This window comes from Centruroides sculpturatus, unplaced genomic scaffold (genome assembly GCF_000671375.1).
Source record: "Centruroides sculpturatus isolate CEXI.00-Female unplaced genomic scaffold, Cexi_2.0 scaffold1793, whole genome shotgun sequence".
Taxonomy (NCBI): Eukaryota; Metazoa; Arthropoda; class Arachnida; order Scorpiones; family Buthidae; genus Centruroides; species Centruroides sculpturatus.
The window spans coordinates 16,091-42,030 of record NW_019386334.1 but is presented as its reverse complement, the minus strand read 5'-3'; the positions used below and the strand labels follow the sequence as shown (position 1 = coordinate 42,030).

The window sequence follows — 25,940 nt, the reverse complement described above, 5'->3', positions numbered from 1 at the left end:
ATTCTTTTAATACCAATGTATTTTTGAATATAATATACATAATTTAAATGAACAAATATACAGATTATTTGAAACACCAACTGAAGAGGAACTATTTTAGAGTCTGAAATGCATTTTGAGTGTATTTTATATATTTTAATTCAAGAAATTTTTGTGTTCATATTCACTAGTGTGATTTAAATTTTTACGAAATAGCTATTAGCAACGGATCAGGCAGGCAATGGGAAACTACATGATTATTTTCCCATGAGAATATGATGGTGGTGGTGGTGGTGGTGGTATTGATGATATGCATGACGATCTGGTCAGCAACCGGCACCAAACTGATTCTGGGTCATTTGGTGTGAAATGGGCTACCGGACATGTAGATGTAGGCAACCAGGCACCACAGGCAAAATATGTATCTGAAAGAAATTTAAAATTACATCTAAGAAGAAATTTATCCTTAAGTACTTGGAATGTAAGAGGACTTTTACAGACTGGAAAGCACTACATAATAGAAAGAGAACTTAATCAAGAGAATATACCGATTTGTGGCATCTCCAAAACACATTGGAGAGAGAATGGTCATTTTGATACAATTGACCACACAATATATGTTTCAGGTATGACCAAAAATGGACGTAATGGAGTGGCCTTTGTTATTGATAAATGCCTAACAAAATTTGTGGAAGGCTATGAACCTATCAATGACCACATAATCAAAATTATAATATCTTCCAGGCCAGTAAAACTTCATATTATTCAGGTTTATATGCCCACTTTGGCTGCTTCAGACAATGAAGTGTACACAGTCTACACACAAATTAAAAATATCATTGCAAAAATACTACAGAAGGACATATTGATAATAATGGGAGATTTTAATGCTAAGATAGACAATACAAAAAATTATGATAATCTACGGTGCATTATAGGACAATTTGGACTGGACATCAGAAATGAGAGAGGAAATAGACTCCTTCAGTTTGCAATCGATAACAGTTTTACAATAACTAACACCATGTTCAAACACCATTATCAGCATCTTTCTACTTGGATCTCCCTGACAGGTGAGATCCAAGACCTGGAACATTCTGCAACTCTGATCATAAGCTACTAAAAGTGGAAGTAACATTAAAACTCCATACAACAAAAATATCTAAGATCAACCCAAGATTTGAGAGTCCAACTAGTTCAATCTTACAACAGACTCTCCGAAATTTAACTCTCCATCCTTTTCAAACAACCTAGATGATTTATGGACACAAACAAAAAGTTGGATTTTAACTGGAGTACAACAATGCACCACACAACATTGATCACAGAAAAAGAAACATTGGATGAGAAATAATACTCTTGAATTAATAGATGAAAGGAAAAAATTACTAACTTCAGCAATCGTTACAGATGAAAAGAAGAAAGAGCTAGACAAAAAAATCAAAAAGGTTTGTAACAAAGACAAAAATGATTATATTCACAGTATATGCAATTAAATTGAAGTCCATGCAAATAATAATCAGTATTGTGAGAAACTTTATAAAGACACTGGACAAACAAATGGTAATAATCAACTTCAGCATGAATGGACAGGGGAAGTTGAAGCATCTATTCTTAAATCAGAGGTTGAAAAAGATATAAATACATTAAGAAACCACAAAGCTCCAGGACCTGACAACATAACCTCTGAAATTTTAAATGGAATGGGAGAACTGGTTGATATATTTCATAAAATCTACTCCTTAATTTGGAAATCTGAGAGATGGCCAGAGGAATGGTGTAAATCAATATTTATTCCAATTTATAAAAAAAAGGTGCTGTACCAACAGATTGTAGTAACTTCAGAACTATCAGCCTAATTAACCATGCCAGTAAAGTAATGTTCCAAATGATTAATAATTGTTTGAAACCCTTCCTATTACCTGAAATAGCTGAAGAACAGTTGGAGTTTATCTCTGGTAAAGGAACTCTTGAACAAATCTTGAACACTTGACAAATCATTGAAAAAAACCTATGAATTTAATGTCAAAGCTTACCTTTCTTTTGTAGACTATACCAAAACCTTTGATTGTGTAAAATGGCGCAAATTGTGGCCTGCTCTCCAGAACATGGGAGTACCATGATCTTATTTTGATGATCAGAAATTTATAGAGAACAACTCTGCAAGAGTAAGAGTTAACAAAACTATATCTAATGCATTTACATCTGAAGCTGGTGTAAGACAGGGATGTATTCTTTCCCCTTTACTCTTTAATGTTTGTTCTGAAATAGTCATGAGAAGGGTATTAGATAACTGGGACGGAGGCATTTCCATCGGGGACCATAAAGTTAACAACCTGAGATACACTGACAATACACTTATTATAGCATCCAGTGAATCAAAACTTGAATATATTATGAAAAGTCTTGAAACTGAGAGCAGGTAATATGGATTGCTGATTAATGGAAGTAAAATGAAAGTTATGATAATTGATCATTCCTTGACACAGACTAAGGAAATTGCAGGCTATAAGGTGATGAATGAATTTGTTTATTTGTAAGAAGTGATCCAAGGTAAAGGAGGATGCAATAATGAAATTAAATGCAGAATTTGCCTTGCTCATAATGCAACCTCTAAGTTATTTAGAATTTGGAAAGATTCTGCAATCACTATTAATAAACTAAAGCTCATAAAAATGCTTATTTTTCCAATTGCCACTTATACCTCAGAAACCTGGACCATAAATGCCACTTCTCAAAAAAAATTTGATTTTTTTGAAATATGGACATATAGAAGAATGCTGAGAATCTCTTGGATGGAGCACCGAACAAATTACTCCATCCTAAATCAACTGAAAATCACAACATGCCTTACCACTAAAATATACCAATTCTACCTTTGCTTCTTGGGACATATTTCCAGATGCAAAAATGGATTTGAGAAACAAATTCTAGAAGGGAAGATCAATGGCAAACGCCCTAGAGGCAGATGTCGGATTAGGTGGGCAAATTAAGTAATGATGATTACAGGACATACAATGTATGAAGCCATCCAAATGGCACAACACAGTGATCAGTGAAAAAATACAATTAAAGCCGTCAATTTGTAATATCACCATGCCATCTGAATGGCATAGGACTAAGATCATGGTGTGATAAGCCCTAACATAAATAACTGGTTTAAGTTAGCAGAAATGTTTAATGAAATTAAAGGCAAAAAACAAAAACTATAACTATATATGAATTTTCGATGCAAACTGGAAATCATGTTTTTTCAGTTCAGAAATTTTCTCCTGAAAAGTGTTAGATAGATGATCGGCATGACTCTATTGTTAAAGGAAAAGTATGATGTACAGGGGCAAGCCACTACTAATTTGAGGTGGAGAGCATATATTGTAAATTAAGTAAATTAAAAATATGATTAAAAATTACAGCCCAGTATTGTGACGATAAATCAATCACAATAAATAATTGCTTGTTTTGAATTGAATTTAATTTAAGAAAAATTTAATTTTACTTTTAAGTTGCCATGTATGAACAACTAGGAATGGTTTTCATTGATTTTATATATTGTTTTATTAAAAGCCAAAACTCTCATAAAAACAAATGTAGAAAAATCATTATAAAACTTATATAATTTTGCTTATTTATTCACATTTGTTATTATTAAATATACTTCAAAATCCTATAAAATTGATCATTAATTTTGGTTCAAATAGTAAAAGTATGAACAAAATTGCAGAATAAACACAGTGCAGATTAGCACAGGTTCAAATTAACAAGTGCATTATATTTCTTATTTTTATATATCTTTTTTCCAGATATTAATTTTAATATTGAAAAATTTTTCAATAGCTCCAAATGACTGTAAAAACTGTGAATCAATTCTTCAAGAACTTGAGAATATAGATGATGATACTGATAAACATGGAATTTTATTTGTGACAACTGATGATACAAACTTTGCTAAGAAGAAAGCTTCTGTTACAAAATTTCCAGCTCTTGTATTTTTTAGACAGTCACATCCAATTTTGTATAAAGGTATATAAATTCAATATTTTATAGTTTCAAGGAAGTTTTCAAAAAAAAAAAAAAAACTAACTATTTAGCTCTTCTGCTGCTTTTTCCCTTTATGTTTATTTAGTTTGCTTAAAATTGCTTTTTAAGTTTTATTTAATCCCATATATTTTCATTTATGCTTTCAAAATCTTAATGTTTNTTCTTAGATTAAATCACATATAAATGCAGTTGATTCAAAGCTATAAATTTAAAGAATTTAATGTTTTCACAAATTCTTATTTGATATATTTAAGAATGATGATTCTAAGATAATCATTTCTAGGAAATTTCTATTTTGGAGAAATTATTTAAAAATCTGACTGTTATTATGAACTAAAAGTTGTTATTATTGTGAAGTAAGACTTAAGATCTATTATAACAATAACTAAAACTTTATAAAATATAAATATCATTATGTTTAACAATTTCTTTATTATCTTATGTTATTTTTATACTTGATGGTAAACATTTGGTGATTTCTATTTTTTTATTTTTAATTTAATATATAATTAATTTTTGAAATGATATCCACTAAAGTCTTCATATTCATATATTCTGTTAATGTAGTGTTTGCTTATTGAGTTTTAAAGATTTGCACTGATATATTGTTTTCATATTCAAAATCATAGTTTTGAATTGGCTCAGCATGTTGTAGAAATTATTTTATGATTTAAAAATGACTAAATATTGAGAAATTTAATGAATCTGTGATGTTAGTGGTGGCTGAAAGTGAAAGACTTTTTGGAAAATTTTAAAAATTTCTCAGAATTTTTTTTCTATTTTTTCTTGAGTGTTGATGTTGTCATCAACATCAAGATTCTGAAATTTAATTTGTATAATTTTTAAAATAAAAAGAGAGCAAAAATTTTTTTGTTTAATAATAGAAAATTATAGCTCATAAAAAGTTGAAACTTTTTATGATCTTCAAATGAAATTAGAAGAAATGAAAATTATCAGTTTATATTTTTATAGAAATTATTTTTTATATTATCGTGTAAAATATTTTAGTTGTTATTTCTGGTAGCAAAATTGTTCTCAATCATATATTTTCATTTATGCTTTCAAAATCTTAATGTTTCTCAATTTCTTTTTTTTTTTATTATGGATCCACAAAGAACATATAATAAACAGCTTTTTGGGATTGGCCAATAAACTCTCTTCAGTAGCTAAAAAAAGTTTGATATCAAGAGCACTGTTTTTAGTGTTGTCAGTTACTGAAGCCAGTCTGTTGATCATTTCTAAAAAACTACTATATGTTGTTAAGAAGTAATCCAAAAAATATCTCTCATATAACTTTCTTTACAAGTGTTAAACTATCGTTTGTTATGAATCATATAATGCATAATATTCTACTTTATAAATAATTATGTTGTTTAATATTCATGGCAGTTTAGTGAAATGCATTTCTGATAAATATAGAGATATTTTTTATTCCAATTTTGTAATAAAGTAGAATATTAGTAGAATTTTGACAAAGTAGAATACAAAGTAGAATTTGTAAAAACTTTAGTGTGTGTTAGATAAAACTAAAACACTTTTATTTAAATGTTGGAAGTAATAAATTTTTATAGTTACATATTGTGATTTTTGCAAATTGTTTAGTTTTTTAATTTATTTTTATGTTAGTTGCTATGGAAATATTTCAAAATTTGATAACTCTGTTTTAATTGATACTATTTAAATTATAAGCCAGTTTTTGTGATCTTAGCTTCATTTCAGCTTAGATTTCAGACCAATATAATAAGATGATATTGATATCTACATATATCATAGATATATCTTATATTGTGTTATCTATTTATGACATACTAAACACATTTTTTAAAGCCAGATGATTATTGGTTTAAATAGGGCTACATTATTGCTACTATTAATAATTAAATACTGAGTAATTTGATACTAGAGGTAGGTGTTAGGTGCAATCTTTATTAAATTTAATNTATATATATATATCTCAAAGCTCAGATAATTATATTAAAGCAAAATGATTGTTGATCATTTAGCTATAATGTAATTATTAAGCTTTGAGATGTATGTATGTATATACTTTTATGTATTAATATTTTTGAAAACAAAACTTAAAATGAAAGAGTTTGTGTGTATTTATTAACCAAAGTTTAATTTAGGCAAAAAATAACAATTAGAAATAATTATAAAAACATTAAATCAATATTTCTTTTTAAAAGAAATGGCTGAAGAATTTACACACACAAAATATGTAGAAAAGACTAAAATATCTTGATTTCTGTCATATCAAATCACCAGAAACAACAGTCTTCCATTGAAGAGACAACCTTTTATTAGAGGTTATGCTTCTGCAAAATATGCAAAAACAATTTATAAAGAGGCATAGCCTCTGATAACAGGTCATTTCTTCAATGGAAGACTGTTGTTTCTGGTGATTTGATATGGCAAAAATCAAGACACTTTAATCTTTTCTACATATTTTTTTTAAAACAATATCTTTTAACTTGAAATTATATTTAGTAATATAACTGTTTTCGTTTTGAATCAACTGAATTTATGATATACTTTGTACAGACTTAAGTTATGGGGTGCTTCTAGTTTTCAAGCAACTAAGTAAGTGATACTAAGCAAATCTTCTAGTTGAACATACAGTTATAGAAATAACATTATTTTGCCAAATTTGCTATGTAGCAAAGTTAGTGGTTTGTACTTTTGCTGTTTCAACTCAATTAAACATTGTGGTAGTATAAAATGTATGAAGACACTCCTCATACATTTTATACTACCACGATGTTTAATTGAGGGTACTCCTGACAATTTTGAATTTGTTTTATTAATAATAATTTGACAGTATCATTTATCAATTCACCAAACGCTGCTGATATTAATTCTTTATATTTGTTAGCCATTTTGTTAAGCAAAGATTGCCATCCAGCTGAGCAACAAAACATGATTGAAGTTAGTGCAAGCAAAGCTAGCAAATTGCTTGCTGACTGGATGCATCCACAAAATGATATTAATTTCTTTAGTAAATAAAATTTTTATTTTACTGTTCATTATTATTTATTTCTTGAATAAATAAATATATATTTCAATAATAATATAACTATATTATATATTATCATATACTACATTGTATATTTGTATATATATATATATATATATATACACACAAACACACACACATCATATACATACCAATGTACACTGCTGGCTATTAAAATTGCAACATAAAGGAAGACAGAGATATCAAAATGATATTTTTAAGGCAGATTACTTATAATACTTGATGTACATGATTAGAAATGTACAATTCAGTGAATATGCAGAATGCACAATAATCAGTATTTAGTGTTTTCACCATTGGCAGAAATAACTGCTTTGGCATGAACTGGAAGAGATGTTTAATGTGCATTTATGGAATATCATGCATTATGTCATGCAGTCTCTACAAATGCACAAAGTTTATTAGTGATAACTGCTGGTGGATTCTGATGAGCCCAGTCATCATGCAACCAGGATCTGCTATATAGGACAAACTTTGCCATACAGCAATATTTTTATCACTCTGGTGAAACAAACTGGAAGTAAAGAATGTGGGTTGCAAATTAACACATACACACTTGATCATAATGCTTTTTTGGCAGTGCTTGTATGAGTATTCAGAACATCAAATATTATCATTTGTATTTTCTGTGAATACATCCAGTCCTTGATAGACTATGAAAACATGTTTTGCAACCTCCTGCAACAGAACTGCAACAATAATTCTCAAGCCAAATCAAGCTTCATTTGTTATCCATTAATAATTTATAATTATTAATGGATCACAAGTGTCAGCTTGTAATTATAAAATTGTGTATTCAATATGATTATAATGTGTTTTAGACTTTAAAGTTCTTCACTCACACAAGGTATTATATGTTTAGAAAGAACATAAAAGTTAATATACAGTTTAAGACTACACAATAATGAGTCTTTCAATGTCTTTTCTCANTATATATATATATATTAATACATTATATCGTATACAGTAAATTTAATTTTTAAATTTTCATTAGGTACAGACAGCTATGAATATGCTAAGAAGATGCTTTATTGCTTTATGCTAAATTGTTTGCTTTATACAGAATGATACTATTGATTTATAACTCTAGCAGTTTACTACCTATATAATATTTTGAAATATATTATATCAATATTTTACATTTTTTAATTTTTAATTTTATTTGTAAAATAGCTTATTTATGATTTTATTAACATAAAAACATATAACAACTTTATTCATTGTTACAGAAGCATTTTTTAATATATTTAAGAAAGTTTAAAATAGTATCAGTTGAAAATGAAGGTAGCAAATTAATCAAAATTAATTCAATAAAAATAAATATTCAGATGAATGTGTGTTATAAGATAACTATTGTATATTGGGTCTTTAATGTATACTATATAATAAAAAGATTGTCAAAGTGATTGCATTCATTAGAAATGGTTATCTTGTAACATGTGTTTATTTGAACATTTGTTTTATTTTTAATAAATTAATAATATGAATAACAAATGGAATTTTTATGAAACAATTCTTGCATTCTTTCATAATGTTTTATATAAATTTTTCCTAGAACTTATTGTCAAATTTGAATTGAAACATGAAAAATAGGATAATAAAAACAGCCTAATTAATAATACTTTATGCAATTTTTAGATATTAGCAAGGTTGCAGCCAAAGTTTTTATCTCTGAAACATGAATGTTGAGCACATCTTGTTAGCAGCACTCGACGTTTGGCGTTCATGTTTTAGAGATGAAAACTTTGTCTGCAATCTCACTATTATTAAGTTTGTAAACTTTAATGAAACTGATTTCATTTCAAAATGATCTTTTGATTCATTCATATTTTTAATTAGCATTATATATGTTGTTTATAAANATAATAATAGCATATAAACTTAACATCTTGACCAAGAAGTTTGAAAGTTGTCTTGATATGATATGACTTTTTCACTGTTGATATGGAGAAAGTTTGATTCAGCAACAAAGTCAAGAAATTCATGTAAAGATAAGAGTCAATTATACTATTTTATTAATATAAAAATTCACAAAAACAGTAGAAAGAAACAATGTCCGAAAATATTACTGTCTAATATTAAAAAGAATTTGCTAGAAAATTAATGTTGAGATATTCTGAAGTTGTCAAACTGATATCAACTGAGATGTGTCTTGATTTCAGAGACATTAAAATATGACAAATGCATCTTGAACCGAGGAGAAATAATAAATTGAAAACTAATTCATGAAAAATTTTATCAAAATTTTAATTATATATAACATTAACATACACTTAATAATACATTGTTACTTCATTTTCAAATTATTAATATTATTATTAAAGCATTTTCATTCTATTTATTTTTTTATAATTTACAAAAAAATAATTTTTAATCTCTATTTCAATTAATACATATAAATATAGTTAATTTATTTACATTAGTTAATAAAATATTTATATACTTAATATCTAAGTTTAAGAAAAATTAAAAAAAAATTAAAGTGTAGATATATTGAAGTTTGTATAATCAAATGTTAGTATCAAATAAAAAAACAGGAAACTCAGTAAATTATATTATAAAAATGAAACTAATGAACATAAAAAAGACATAGATAATTTTTATTATCCAATTTTATACTAATTCTCTTTCATAAAAGTCAACTGTCACTGGATTTAAAGATGTGATAATTTTTTATGATAAATATTACAAGTAGTGTATTAAAAAAATGCTAAATTTATTAAAATTATATCAATGATGGAAAAAACTAAATTATATATTAATAAAATGCTAAAAAAGAATGCTAATAAAATGTTAAAAATTTCTTGTATAATTTGAATAATTTTATATTATTATTCATCTAACATGAATAAGTACCTATTGAATTATTACCATTTGTTTTTTTGATATTTATGATTCACTATATTTTTGAATTTTGAAAATAAAGAAGTTTTTATTTATGGATTTTTAATACAGTGGTACCTCAGGATATGAAATTAATCCGTTCCAAAACTGAGATCTTATCATGAAAATGTCGTAAGGTGAATCATTTTTCCCCATATGATTACATGTAAAACCAAATAATTCGTTCCAACATGAAAAACACACTCAACTTAAAGCTAAGTTGTACATTAAAAAAAAAACTATAGTAAGGAAAATACTGAAAAATGTGTTGTGTTGTAAATGTATAAATAACCATAATAGAATAATAATTGATAAAAAAAAATGTAGTTTTATTTGCACTTTACNAAATAGGTAAAATGTGAAATAGAATCAAAGGAAATATTTAAAAAATCTAGATATTATTCTTTTAAACAAATTATTTTAAAAGTAATTGCTTATTTCAGAAAATTAATTTTGATTAGTATAATATAAAAACATACAAATACAGTCTTAAATTATAGAATGTAAAATTCAAATTTTTGAATGATAACAAATTTCTTCAAGGACCACAAAAATATTTTTACACTGAAATGTTTTCATGATATGACAAGGAACCCAGAAATGTGTACAGTACAATTTTTTTTAGCTGAATTAATCAAGGTGCTTTTTAACAGTGGGTGGAATTAAAGGATTGCTAATGTTATTGTCAGATGTGGATAGATGAAAGTGGAATGACAGTATTGGTTACAAAGGAAGATAAAATAAAGTAAATAACAAGAGGTTAAACTAAGACAATGGTAGCTGAGCAAAAGACTAAGGAATTACTGTCAGGCAGAGGGAGAGTCCTTTCCCTTGCTACTTATACATGTGTTGGTAATGGTAAGGTTATAAATTTTACACTTCTCTATAATGCAGCTTGGGATAGGTGAGAGAATGTTCTGATGATTTTGACTGCCTGTCAGTCTACTTTAGCATCAGGAAGTTGTGTAAAGGAAGATAAAACTGTAACAGATCATCCTCTTTTAATATAATTTTTGTTAGGTGAGCCTCTGGTTGAAAGGTCTTGTGGTATATCCAACATATGCAGTGTTCTTGCCAGTCTCTAGTTTATGGTCAGAATGATGATAATATTCCTTTAACTTCATCCACTGTTAAAGCTGCATTGCTTAATTCAGCAGATTAACTAAAGTGGCGAGATCATCCTTGACAATTTTTTAATTTCTTGAAGATAATTTGATATTGTTCTGGAATTCAGTGTGGAATCCTGCTGTTGGAGATTTCAAATATTGTTTTGATTTGATTGTAATATATGGTATATCCTAGTATATATCCTAGTAAAAATATCATTTTATTGTTTTAAAATTATTAATTTATATCATTTTTGAAGTAATTTTTAGACAGTTTAAAATGACCAAATGACATTCAGTGATTTCAAGTGATCAAATAATATGAAACAATACTAATTGATGTAATTTGATGCTAGTTGATATAATATTGAAAACTGTAAAAACATGTTAAGACTGTTTGATGATAATTTATATTATTTCTATTATTTAACAGTTCTCTTATACAAAATATAACTGTAGATGATTTGCCCTTTGTTGTCATTTAAAATCATTTCCTATCAATTGACATTAGTTCATGTTATTTTATATCATTTAAATATTAGTAAATAATTTTTAAATGGTATTTTTCTAGGATAATTGGGAAAACTTTCCAGTTATATATTCAATTTATGAATTTGTTACATTATCTCAAAAATGTTAAACAATTAAAGAAACAATGTCAATAATTTAAGTTGCTATTTGTATTTTTATTTAATAATATAATTTAATGAATTAAAGAATAGCTTAATTTTGAACATTAAGTTTAAATTTTTGAATAATTTGTATTTTTTTATTTAAAATTGCAAAATATAAATATTTTGAATTTAATTAGAATATTTATTAAAATATATCTATTATCATTTAACTTTTACTAAATGGTAATGGTTTAAAAATTTTAAATATTTTACTTCTTAATTATAATCATTTTTACTAGTATTAATACTTTTTCAGATTAAAGGATATATAATTTTTTATAAAACAAATTGTTACATAAATAATTTGTAAATCAATTTATTTCATAATAAAATGTTTCTTAAAGAATTGCATGTTTATACACCTATATATATATATAATATTTATGTTATTTATAAGTAATTGATTTTATATATATTAATATATAAAATCAATTACTTATAAATAACAAAGTACAGTAGATCCTACTTTTGAGATCTCATTAATTGCTAGAAAGACTACCATTAAGCAAGCCTTCTTATTTCTCATAAGTTCATTCTCATAAATTAAAATTATGCTCAAGAAAACACAGTTTAACTGCATATTATCATGTGGTAGTAAAAACAATATGGCACTTACATACTGTACAGTGTTTAAATCAGCAAAGAGTTGTAAAAACAAGCGGTTATGAAAAGATTTCTGAAGTAATTTCTTGTGGGGTTCACAAATGGACCTTTTAAGTCAAGGTGCATTTGGCTTATTAGCCCCTACTTATATAATAACAATAGGAGGCTATGAAGTAAATGGCCACAAAATGGAGGATCTATTATAAGTAAAGAGAATTTAATAAAGCTGTAGTTAGTATAAATTTAATATTTTCAAATTTTTGTCTAAAAATATAATAATAAATATCAAATCATTGAAGGTATTCTTATTTCCACTTAATGTATAAAAATTTATTATTAATGTATGAAAGAGTCATATATTTTTCATAAATATAACATAAAAAATATAGTTTATAATTCTCATGAAATAAATTGATTTTTGGTTTATATTTATTTATCACAGAATGTTAATAATTTAATATTTATTCATATTTAAACTATTAATACTAATAGTTTAAATGCAGATCTAATGCTGTTACTTTTGTTTTTTTATTAAATAACAATGCCTACTAAAAGAACTTTATTTCATTTGAAGCAAATCCAAATTTGAGAAAAACTACAGTAATGTGCTTCCCCCATTGTATAATTTTGTCAGTGTTTTTGCTTGTTTACTACTTTGCTTTCAGATAGCTGGCAGAGTCAAGGTGTTCTACAGTGGATACAACAAGAAGCAGTTGTAGGGAGTGAGTTAAATTTTATCCAAGAGCTTTCTTGCAGTATAATCATGATTTATTTACTCTGTTTTTAGTGATAAATCTCAATAATTATTGCAATAAATACTGATTACATATATTTTTCCTTCATAAAATATTTTATTTATTACATGAAAGAAAATGATACAAATATGTAATGTAAATTATTTAAGATTTGTGGTAAATTAATATATTTTTTTTCATCTTAAAGTATAATATTCTAAGAATAATTAATTAATTATTCTTATTAATGCTATTTTATTAATTTGTTAAATTAAGTATATAAATATTTATTTCAATTAATTTTGATGTTAATACTGTTAGTAACTTAGCTTATTTCACTAATTAAAACTTATTTTTAATTACATTTATATGCATTGTTTTTCATTTGAAGAAATTTTAATTTAATAACCATTTGATATTTTTGAAATATTCTTTGGTTAAATTTCAAAGGTACAAAATTATTTATAATTGAATAAATAGTTTTGAAATTAAAATGAATTTTTATTAATTATAATATAACATGTTAAACATAAATTCACAATTTGTATGTTATAATTACATTTGTATATATGAAAGCATTGACTGATAAAATTAATTTATCTGCTATCTTTATCTTAAAAATAAATTTAAGCAAATCTGTATTTTTATCAGTGTATTTTATTTAGTGCAGTTTTGAGATATATCACCTTAAACAGAGAATAAAGGATTATGATTATGTTGTTTGTTTTTGTATTTAAAAACAGTACAGCTCATAAATATAATTGGATTCAAATTCCTATTTGTCCTTGCTAATAACATTGTTAAAATAAATATTAAAATGTTTCTATATATAATAATAAAATCCTTTAACCAATCGTCATTTCAAAATTGTTTTCTTCTAATTTTCAGTTAAATTTTCTTTGTTTCATTGTTTTTAAGAAAATAATTAATAATAATTATAATTCATATAATTTGTTTTGTTTAACTTTATATAACTGAACATTAAAATTTTTTATTGCAATGTATAAGTAATTTAATTACTGAATTGGCTTGAATATAATGCAATTTTTTTATGCTTGCCTTAATTAATATGTAACATTTGTACTATATTCCAGGATCATTAAAAAAAAATTAAAATTTTATGGGGACTTATATACATAAAGCACTGAGTACTGACAAACTTTCTCTGATATGATGATCCAGGGTAGATTTACTTCAAGTTTGAAATTTCTAATGTAGGCCTACCTCCTCTAATCTTACCACCACTGCAAAGGATGGAACTTGCAAGCTTGAAAAATGCTTTTAGGCCTTGACTGAAAAAATAATCAATTTTGACCTGTGATGAAAATAATGAAAAAAGCCTGTGATCCACAATCAGAGACTTTTTTCTTGAAACATTTGGGACCCCTGTGGGTTCAGATGGTGTGAAGTGGTTTAACTCCAGTTCTGTTGAACCACTTTGCACCATTGTAGTTCTGTCTCTGTTATGATCACAAATCACAAAATCTGTGTAAGGATTTATAAGTGTAACTAATACTAAAATAAATACAGTTTATATTAAAATGCCTAAATTCTTATGAACTTTCATGCAAAAAATATTTTTGAGGTTATAAATTGTCATCTTTTATACTATATACAAATTTTATGATGACACAAATTAATACATTAAGTAGCTATATAATTAGGATGAGAAGAACAAAACACAGTAAAATTCATAACTAAAGAGAGTTTACATTAAAACAATGTACAATACAACAATTTTTTGTAAATTTTATTTTGTTTTATTCTTTGTATTACATTTAAATTTAAATGTGCAATGTAGTCAGAACAAACTGGTAATTAATTTTTTTTTATTGAATATAGGGTTCAATTACTGAAAAGTTATAGTAGACACGTCTTGTAATTTCCTGTTCATAATCTGTGAATATGTTAAACAACTTTGACTTCAGTTGGTCATTATATAAAATCTGCAACAATTTTTTAATGTCAAAAATGGCTCTAAAATCAGTTTGATTTTTGTTACATTAAGAAGTCTTGACAATGTAAAATATGTCTTCTTGTTTATGTATCAGTTGAACCCATTCACTTTATTTGTGAATGGAATACAGTGATTTTACAAGTCCTTCAGCCCTCCAATAAACATCCCAAAGCCAATTTTTCTTTAAAAATTACTTAGCTTAAGTTGTTTTAGTGTAGATAATAATAGCATATAAACTTAACATCTTGACCAAGAAGTTTGAAAGTTGTCTTGATATGATATGACTTTTTCACTGTTGATATGGAGAAAGTTTGATTCAGCAACAAAGTCAAGAAATTCATGTAAAGATAAGAGTCAATTATACTATTTTATTAATATAAAAATTCACAAAAACAGTAGAAAGAAACAATGTCCGAAAATATTACTGTCTAATATTAAAAAGAATTTGCTAGAAAATTAATGTTGAGATATTCTGAAGTTGTCAAACTGATATCAACTGAGATGTGTCTTGATTTCAGAGACATTAAAATATGACAAATGCATCTTGAACCGAGGAGAAATAATAAATTGAAAACTAATTCATGAAAAATTTTATCAAAATTTTAATTATATATAACATTAACATACACTTAATAATACATTGTTACTTCATTTTCAAATTATTAATATTATTATTAAAGCATTTTCATTCTATTTATTTTTTTATAATTTACAAAAAAATAATTTTTAATCTCTATTTCAATTAATACATATAAATATAGTTAATTTATTTACATTAGTTAATAAAATATTTATATACTTAATATCTAAGTTTAAGAAAAATTAAAAAAAAATTAAAGTGTAGATATATTGAAGTTTGTATAATCAAATGTTAGTATCAAATAAAAAAACAGGAAACTCAGTAAATTATATTATAAAAATGAAACTAATGAACATAAAAAAGACATAGATAATTTTTATTATCCAATTTTATACTAATTCTCTTTCATAAAAGTCAACTGTCACTGGATTTAAAGATGTGATAATTTTTTATGATAAATATTACAAGTAGTGTATTAAAAAAATGCTAAATTTATTAAAATTATATCAATGATGGAAAAAACTAAATTATATATTAATAAAATGCTAAAAAAGAATGCTAATAAAATGTTAAAAATTTCTTGTATAATTTGAATAATTTTATATTATTATTCATCTAACATGAATAAGTACCTATTGAATTATTACCATTTGTTTTTTTGATATTTATGATTCACTATATTTTTGAATTTTGAAAATAAAGAAGTTTTTATTTATGGATTTTTAATACAGTGGTACCTCAGGATATGAAATTAATCCGTTCCAAAACTGAGATCTTATCATGAAAATGTCGTAAGGTGAATCATTTTTCCCCATATGATTACATGTAAAACCAAATAATTCGTTCCAACATGAAAAACACACTCAACTTAAAGCTAAGTTGTACATTAAAAAAAAAACTATAGTAAGGAAAATACTGAAAAATGTGTTGTGTTGTAAATGTATAAATAACCATAATAGAATAATAATTGATAAAAAAAAATGTAGTTTTATTTGCACTTTACTTTTGAGGATAGACAATGGTGGAGGTGTAAACTGGTGGCGGAGGAGAGGGAGAAGGGAAATGATACTAAAACTTAACTTACATAACATAATGTAACAATAACTTAAAAATAACTTAACACTAATTTTTTAATCTTTTCTGTTCCATATTTTTTTTTAAATTTTTTATTCACTGCTTTTTTGTTTTCTTTCCTTCACTTCCACCAGCACTTTCACTGGATAGAGGTCGCTTGGTAAAATATCTATCCAAAGAGGTTTGGCTTTGCCTACTTTTTAAAATGTTTCTAAAATTACTTAGGCAAATGTCATTACTCCGAGCAGCAATATGGCCAGTGTGAATCTTTTTGGGATGTTTCTTTTCAATAAAATCAGTCACTTTCTGATAATACCTCAAGATTTCCTTTATCGAGCGAGATCCTTCCACAATGAAGCAAACACTTGGACTGAGACCGATGAACAGAAGTGAATAAAAAATGGCACTGCGAACTAATGTAATGTCGTATGGTGAGTTTTTGTTTGTATCGTGGAGCAAAAATATGTTCGAATTTCATGTCGTATCCTGAAAATTTCGTATGCTAGGGCATTCATATCCTGAGGTACCACTGTATTCATAAATGAAACTACTTTTTCATTTAAATAAGAAAATGTAAAAAAATAATTGTATTTTATGAAATAAATTTATTATTACTGTATTAATTTTTGAGAATATTTTTATTTATTTTTTTGCACATCATTAGTTTTGTTTTGTTCAAAAATACATATTTTTGAACCTTATTGAATTAAATTGTATTAATTAAAAATTGTTATTTGAATTTTAGTTGAATATAATTTTTGTATTTATTGTGTTTTTCTTTTTAAAAGTTCTGGTTTTGTAATTATTTAATTTTTAAATAAAATTATTTAAAAATTAAATAAGATTGTTAGAACTATTTTAATAATTTATATTTTTTGTATATATATTTTTATTATTTTGAAAATTTTTTAGATTATTTTATCATTAATTTTGAAAAATGTGTGTATTTTGTGAACATTATTAAATTTTTAACTTTCATGTTAATTGAAACTATTTAATTTAGTTTCTTTTATCTGTCAGAAGTATTTAGTCTTCAATCTAATTCTTTATAAATATGGTGACAGTTCTGATATTTATAATTAGGGCTATGGAGAAACAATAGTGGGCCCTTGATTACTACATTTCTATTTTTTTCTTCTATGCATTTGAAATTAAATCAGTTGAATTTCTAGATTTCATAATTAAAACTTGTATTGATTCCAGTTCAAGTCCCTATATAAATCCAAGCCTCAGAGCTACAGTCTCAGTTTCCTCTCCCCAGCCCTGTTTATAATGATATAATAGAGCATTCAATAGCTAACATTTTATTTTAAAATAAATAATAAATTTTTACACAAATTATTAATAATGTAATATAAATTGTGACAGTTTTCTTACATTAAATTATTTTAAATGCACTTAATTTTCTAAATACATTAATAATCATAATTAAATCATATACATAAAATATTATTTTAAAAATATTTAAAATATTTTAAAAATATTTAATTCAAATATAATTCTAATGTTTTTAAGACAAGATATTATTTAAATAGCATTCCACGAATTTTAATACCATACACACAATTTTTATAATTTATTTTCTTACAAAATTCATATTACCCATGGTAAATATAAATTTTTTCCTATTTAAAATAATTTTCCATTAATTCTATAATTTTTAAATTTTAATATAAATTAAAAATCAATTAAAATTAATATTTAAATAGTTTTTTGAAAATTTGATACAGATGATTTGATGGATGAAGAGAAAATTTTGAAATGGGTTACGAGTGAAGATGTCTTAGATAATCCTGATCAGATAGATCTTGTCAATAAACAAATGCTTGAAAATATGATTGATTCATCTGATTATTTAGCAATTCTTTTCTGTAAGTACTTTAATTTTTCATACATTATTAAAACTGTGTATTATCTGTACAGTGTATTATCTATACACTGTACAGTTTTAACAGTTTATAGATTATTTGTAATTGTAGATAGCTATAGCTACAAATGTAATATAGAATTTAAATTTATAAAATTTAATATATTTATCGTTTGTATTTAATCTATGCTAATAAGATTTTTTTATAAAGTTACATGTACAGTCAAACCTGAGATTTCAAACTTAATTTGTTCCTAAAAGTTGTTTGAAAACTGATTTGTTCTCAAACCGAAACAAATTTTCCCATAGGAAATGATATAAAATGGATTAATCCATTCCCAACCCCCAAAACAATGCCTTTTTTTTTTTTTTTTTTTTTTTTACCTTTTTAGCAGCATTTCATGCATAAAATTGCCTACAAGTGCAATATGTTATTTATAATATAATGTTACCTATATTTATATCTATTATATATATATATTAAAAGCAAAACGTTTTATCACTGACAACCAAAATCAAAACTAACACTTTACAAAAATGTGCTATAAAGACTCAAATCTGCCTGGATGAAATATAACCAAATCAATCAAGACAGACAACAAGTACTTTACCCACACATTTGAAAATATGTTTCAGTTGCTTTGATTTAAATTTTAATTGAAATTAATTAATTAATTTTGATTTTATTTTTTAGTTTCAGTATAAAAACCAGAGTTTTAATTATTATTTCATTATTTTTAGTTTTAATTAACTTGCTACCTAGTATTAATAAATATTAAATTAAATTTTTGTTATTTAATTTGAGTTAAGCACCTTTAGACATGGATTTGTGGATGTTGTTTATATCATGCGAATGTCAATTAACATGGTTTTTGTTAATTAATTTCATTTAAATTCAACTGTGATGCATACCGAAAAATGGAAGTAGTATCTTACCCATGTGCACATTGAAATCTAATTTGAATAACGTCATCAATAATTTGTGTTGTAATGTCTAATGATGCCTGGCGATTTCAGAGCCATTAACTTCTGAATTGGTAGTCCTATTGTTGGTTGGTCAGGCCATCAATTTTCTTTAACATAGGAAGTATCTGAACTTGAGTATTGTGGCCGGCTCTTGCTGAGTAGCTTGTTATCTGAGTTATCGTACGACAACCAGAGCAAATATGATTGATGTTCAAAATTTTGTTCATAAACTGAATTGTTCAAAAAGCGAGGTATTTGAAAGCTGAGGTTTGACTGTAGTTTAATTGTTAATATATCTGATTTCCTTTTCTACTTCATTTATAGAGTTTAAGTTATTTTCTTTTGATAATAAAAGAGAGACAAAGATTAAAGAGGAGAACAAAGTGATCCTTGATTACTTTATGAATTTTGAAGCTTATAATTGAGAGGTTTTTCCATACCTATTAATAAAATATGGTTATAACTACTTTGATATACAGGGTGTACTGCTTAAAGTTGTGACAGAATTATATGACAAGGTAGGCTACAGTATAATGCTTGAACAAAGTACATAGAAATTGTCAAGGTAATGAGCAATTATTTATTGACATTGTCACAATGCTGTGCTGCAATTTTTAATCATATTTTTAATTTATTTAATTTAAAATATATGCTCTCTATCTGAAATTACTAGTGTCTTGCTCCTGTACATCATACTTTTCCTTTAACAATAGAGTCATGCCTGTCATCTATCTAACTCCTTTCAGGGGAAAGTTTTCAAATTGAAATAACATGACTTCTGGTTTTCATCAGAAGTTTGTATATAGTTAATCAAGCCTCCTGACCCTAAGTTTTCCATATCTGTTGTCAGATTTTGTCTATCTAACTCTGTTCTCAAGGTTAAGGAAGGACTGACAGACAGATTACAGTGGAAATTTATAGGTGTACATTTTTTTTTCAAATTGCAGCCCAGTGAAGGAATTCAAATGCCAATCATAAAAGAGAAAAATACCTTTACTTGGTATCTCTAAACATATACACTGGCACAGCATACAGTGCAGTATATCTGTAGAACACAACTTTGCATTTGAGCAAATAGAGGATATATTAAAAACTATTATGGTGCTCTTGTATTGTTCTGTATTTGTTTAGAGATACAAAATTAAGGTAATTTATTTCCTTTTATGATTGTCATTTGAATTTCTTCATTGTTACCTTAACATCTTCTCTGTCTTTAGACAAGAAGGTATTTGTTTGTTTTGCTAAGTTATGGCGATATAACACTTGGGGTGATGCATTGCCATAATTTAATGAAACAAACAAAAACTTCTTCTTCTCTGCATGTTAGATACAAATACAAAGGGCAATTGTCATTTCTTCGACCTTTCAACAATTTGCCGTTGTTTGTTTGCTTAAACAAATTATTTGTTTGTTCTCTTTATTTGTTTGTTTGTTTTAGCATTACATTGTAATCTATCTTACGATTTATTATACTGCACATATACAAGTACCAACTCTAAAACTATCTAACACAGTAAAACTTTCTTTATTCAAATGATCTTCAGGAAAAAGTTTTCCTTGAAGATCATTTAGGACAATTGAAAACATTTGAATAAAGAAAGTTTTAGAGTTGGTATTTTTACGTTATGATATCATCTTGTTACAACTTTAAATGGTAAACTTTGTTAATATGTAATGCTGAAGCATAGGCATAATTAGTTTTTTCTATCATAAGAGAGTGCTATTGTTCATCCTCACTTTTTTGTTCTTACTTTCCATTGACCTTTAACCTGGAACACATGTAAACAAAATCTTGTGACATTATATTATTCAGAGTGACATTAATATAAAAAAAGTTATTTTTTTATACTTAAAACTTATTATGTAATGATGGTACAGTTCTTACACTCCTGTAGAAAAATAAAATGTATTTATTTTAATTATATAACAACATACATAACCCAGTACATTAATAATACCAAATAATCTGCCAGATTTTTATTGGGCTTTATTAAGATTAATTAATTATCCTTAATATAGCCCAATGTCCCTTCATACACCAATAGGAAATATTTTCTATTGGTGTATGAAGGGACAAAAAGGACACTCATAGAATTCGTCCATAAGAAATTTTGAAATTTTTTCAAAATTATAAAATATTTGATTTTATAAATAGATTTATATTTACAGAATAAAGTAAAATTATTCTTAGCATAAATACAGAATTTTTCCATTTAATACAGAATTCTCTTTAAGGTTTCAAATACAAGTATTAATCATGAGGCAAATTCTATATTGAACAAATCAATACATTTAAATTATTGATCTTTTATTGTTTTATAATTTGTCACTCTTCAATTAAAAAAATTTTTAAATAGAATTAATTTTTTTCTATTAGATAAAGATCAGTGTGAAGAATGTGAAATTGTTCTGAAGGAATTAGAAAATATTGATGATGATGCAGAAGCCAATGACATAGATTTTGTTAAAGTCACAGATTTGTCTGTAGCTAAAGAATTTAGCATTTTAACATTTCCAACTTTGGTCTTTTTTCGAAAAAGGTTTCCTCAGTTTTATGATGGTAATTTATAACATTTACTTTATAAATTTTAAATATAATTTTATTTCATTGTAATTAATGCTGTTATATTTATTATTATATTAAAACTATATCATATGTCACAAATGTAATGTGTTAAATTACTTATCTTTGACAGTTTTTGCATGTTTTTTAATGTCTTGCTTAATACAGAAATTTTTCAATTGTAAATTTATTCAAGCTAGTGATGTGGATCCTGTATAATTAGATAATCAAATAAAATGCAGTATGTGAAATGGAAATCTAAATGAAGTCTCTAGAAATCTGAAAAACAAATAGGATATAAGGAAGGCATCCCTTTACCTGGCACCGTCCCAGGTGCCAGGTAAAGGGATGCCAAGAGGAGAGGGTGTGCAATTACTTGAATTGTTTAGAAAATTATTTCAAAAATAAATTTGAAGGGATAAATGATTGGTGCCAGATAAGAATGTATGTTGAGTGAAAAGACTGTGTAAGGGGAGATGGACTGTCAGTTGTGAACTGATTCCATGACAATCAACGGCCAATGACAATCAATGACTGTCATCGGCCATTTGTTTGGATTCAGAGTGCCAAGTCGACCCTGGAACAGAGTCGAAATTTCAGCAAAGTATTAAAAGACAAGGCCTGCTACAATCTGGCAGAGGCAGAGTTCTTATTCGACAGGTTAAAAATGGCTTACTGTATGGTCATCGACCAAAACAGAACACTCCAACAAAAACTCGAGGAATCCGACAGGACTTTAGCTCGTGCAAGCCAGCCAACCCCACAAAAAACACCCAAAAAACAGACTATGCATGCTGCCCAACACCCAAAAAACAGACCTATGCAGATGCTGTTAAAAGACCTTTACGTCCTACCAATGATAGAGTGGTGTTAGTTGATCCAACAGAAAAGAACAATGCAGACGAAGTGATGGAGCAAATAAAAAAAAATGATCCCTCGACAATTGGAGTAGGAATCAACACTATATGAAAAATAAAAAATGCCTACACAATAGGCTGCAGCAATCCCGAGGGAGCATCAAAGTTATCCGAAGAATTAAAGAAAAGAAGTAGCTATCAAAAAACCAGTCCTTAAGGATCCAAGAATAATTTTATCAAAGAGCCCAATCAGGACATTAAAGCATGTGTCCTCAGACAGGGGAATAATAACTTACCCCCAGATCACATTAAACACACTTTCTTTCTTGGTAAAGAGACCATCAAGTTTGATCGTGGATTTTAGTAATATTTCCCAAACTAAGACAGACTCTGGCTGATCAGAAGGACAAAGTATATACATTGGATGGTAAAACAAACATATATCGCTTCTGTTCTTCTAAAGTTAGCTGCTAAATAAAGCAAATAAAAGAGCGCGTTGATAAACAACAAACAAAAAACAAGAAGCGACAAGTTGTCCATGCCGACTATGCAAATTGGGTATGCACGCACGTTCGACAAAAGACGACTGATATTAACAAGAAACGATGTGATGATAGGTTATAACATTCAAAATGATCCAAACAAGCAACTCAAATTTCAAAGAAACCGTCGAAAAAGCCTTACTTTACGCTCTTCTGAAATTACACTCTTACTTGTTAACCAATTGACGGCCGAATGGTCGAGCGGTTTGGGTGGATCCCACCACCGAAACCCTAGGAATTTATTTTTTAGGGGTGGTTCGTCCGGATATGTCGGTCCCAGTCCCTCACCATCCGGTTGCTCCATTGTGGGCTTGGTCGAACCTATAATGGGCATGCTAAACGAGGCTCTCTTAATGCTCACATGGCGGAAAGAGTTAATGTCCCAAATCTCTGGAACAAGAGAAGTGGCACCAGAATCTTAGTTTATCCTGGGTGACAGATTCCAGTTGCACCATTTTATATAATTACTTAGTCAGAAAAATATTATTAATACTATTCCTTTACTAAAGAATGCTTTATATTTTTATATTTATCTCCATAAAGGAATTTAACTGCAGTTATATAATTGAAATAGTATTTGAGAAATAAAAGAATTCACTTATTGAGAGATTGTTTTAGGAGTAATAATCAGAAAAAGTAAAAAATGATAATAGTTATAATGAGACAACTGATTATAGGATAGCTTTTTTTACATTTCAAATTTGCTTGAAATAATTCAAAATAAATAATAATTAATTATATACTAATTCATAGTATATAGAAAACTCAGAAGTTTTGGATTAGTTAAATACTTTTTTGCTGAATGTTTTCTACAGTAGCACTACATTAGAATATTGTATGTCAAGTACTGTATTTTGACATCATATTCAATAGTGAAATTCATCTTGCTACCTTTCAATAGTTATAACTGATCAAAGACAGCTGCATCTCCATAATAAAATGAAGTATATATTGTTTACAAATATGTAATATTAATGCACTCGTACATATCCATCAGCAACTGAGAACCTATAGTCAAGTGTTAATTCCATTTTTCTAAAATAACTTAATTCACACAAGTGGAAGTACCACTGTTTATAGTTCCTGCTTTCAATAAGAGATGGCACCTAACATCTACCTCTAACCATTGCATCAATTCATATTTCACTTTTCAATAGAAACAATATCATTATATAACAGCTACAGCTCTTCTGGAGTATGCTATACATAATTATTATTATTTTATTCATTTGACTAAGCTAATATTTTAATTTTATTAAGATATTTGAAACTGTAAGTGCTTTTTTTCAGCTTCCAATGTTGAATTATATAAAAAATAATTGTAAAAAGTTTCCCACTGTAAATTCTTTTATTCAAAAAATGGTGGGATATCTGCACCATATTACTGTAATCCAACTTGTATCTATAAACCTTTTACCGGTGCACGTACGAACATCGTTTTGGATCGTATTTCATAACAATTTTGAACCGCATTCCGTTAGGGGATCGTTACCTGAAGAAAAACCGTAACGGTTCGAAAAGTTTGTAACTGTTGTAGAGTGTGATGATACGTGCACCGGTAAAAGGTTTATAGATACGAGTTGAATTCTTTTATTGTTAGGAATTTGTTAAAATCAACATATGTATATTCACCAGATTTTGCTGATCAAAATCATTTTTATAGTATGAAATTTTAATATTTATAAGTATTAAAATTTGATATTTTCATTTAATCTACTTTGTTGTATTTTACTTTTTTGTTGTTATATTCTCTACTTGCACTTTGTTTATAAATAGGACTTATTATACTGGTCCTCTCTGCTAATCAGAAACTACACCAGTATAATAAGTCCTATTTATAAACAAAGTCCAAGTAGACAATATAAAAATGAAAAAGTAAAACATTAAGGACAGAGATAAAAAATAGAATTAATTTCTTATATTTTATTCATATTTTATTAATTGTAGGAGACTTGAAGAATGAAGAGCAAGTACTGAAATGGCTTCTGGATAATAAACATCAGAAAGATGATGTTATTGAATATGTTGATAAAAAGATGCTAGATGTTTTAATTGATGATGTTGAAAATCTGGTAGTTTATTTCTGTAAGTTCTAATTGTTAATATTTTATTAAGATAGGGAAGCAAACTTTTTATGGAAGATATTTTATAATAGAAATATAATTATTATTATATTACATCAGATGAAAGGAATTGCCATGAATGTGAAATTTTCTTACAAGAATTGGAGAAAATTGATGATGATACTGATCGTCATGGAATTCATTTTGTAAAAACAGATGACATAAAACTGGCAAAAGATTTTGGTGTTACCAGTCTTCCAACTCTTGTTTATTTTGAAGATAAAATTCCAAGCATATATCATGGTAAATTTTGTATTTATATTATAAAAAATTTAGATATTTGTTATTTGGTATCCAGTTATTTATCATTCAATTTTAAAATTATTTTCTTACATTAAATAGAATGCAAATATTGTAAAG

At 26.5% G+C, this 25,940-nt stretch overlaps 1 protein-coding gene across 1 annotated transcript in view; it reads left to right on the top strand.

The window, feature by feature from the left end:
* Positions 1-25,940, top strand: part of LOC111614584 — a gene marked incomplete at its 3' end in the record, with an annotated part of 119,178 nt that overhangs the window by 77,441 nt on the left and 15,797 nt on the right. Inside the window, exons 17-21 of the mRNA XM_023355955.1 lie at positions 3,814-3,999; positions 18,393-18,533; positions 21,873-22,055; positions 25,405-25,542; positions 25,641-25,870. Of these exons, the coding sequence (XP_023211723.1) occupies positions 3,814-3,999; positions 18,393-18,533; positions 21,873-22,055; positions 25,405-25,542; positions 25,641-25,870 (878 nt within the window). The remainder of the gene's footprint in view (positions 1-3,813; positions 4,000-18,392; positions 18,534-21,872; positions 22,056-25,404; positions 25,543-25,640; positions 25,871-25,940) is intronic.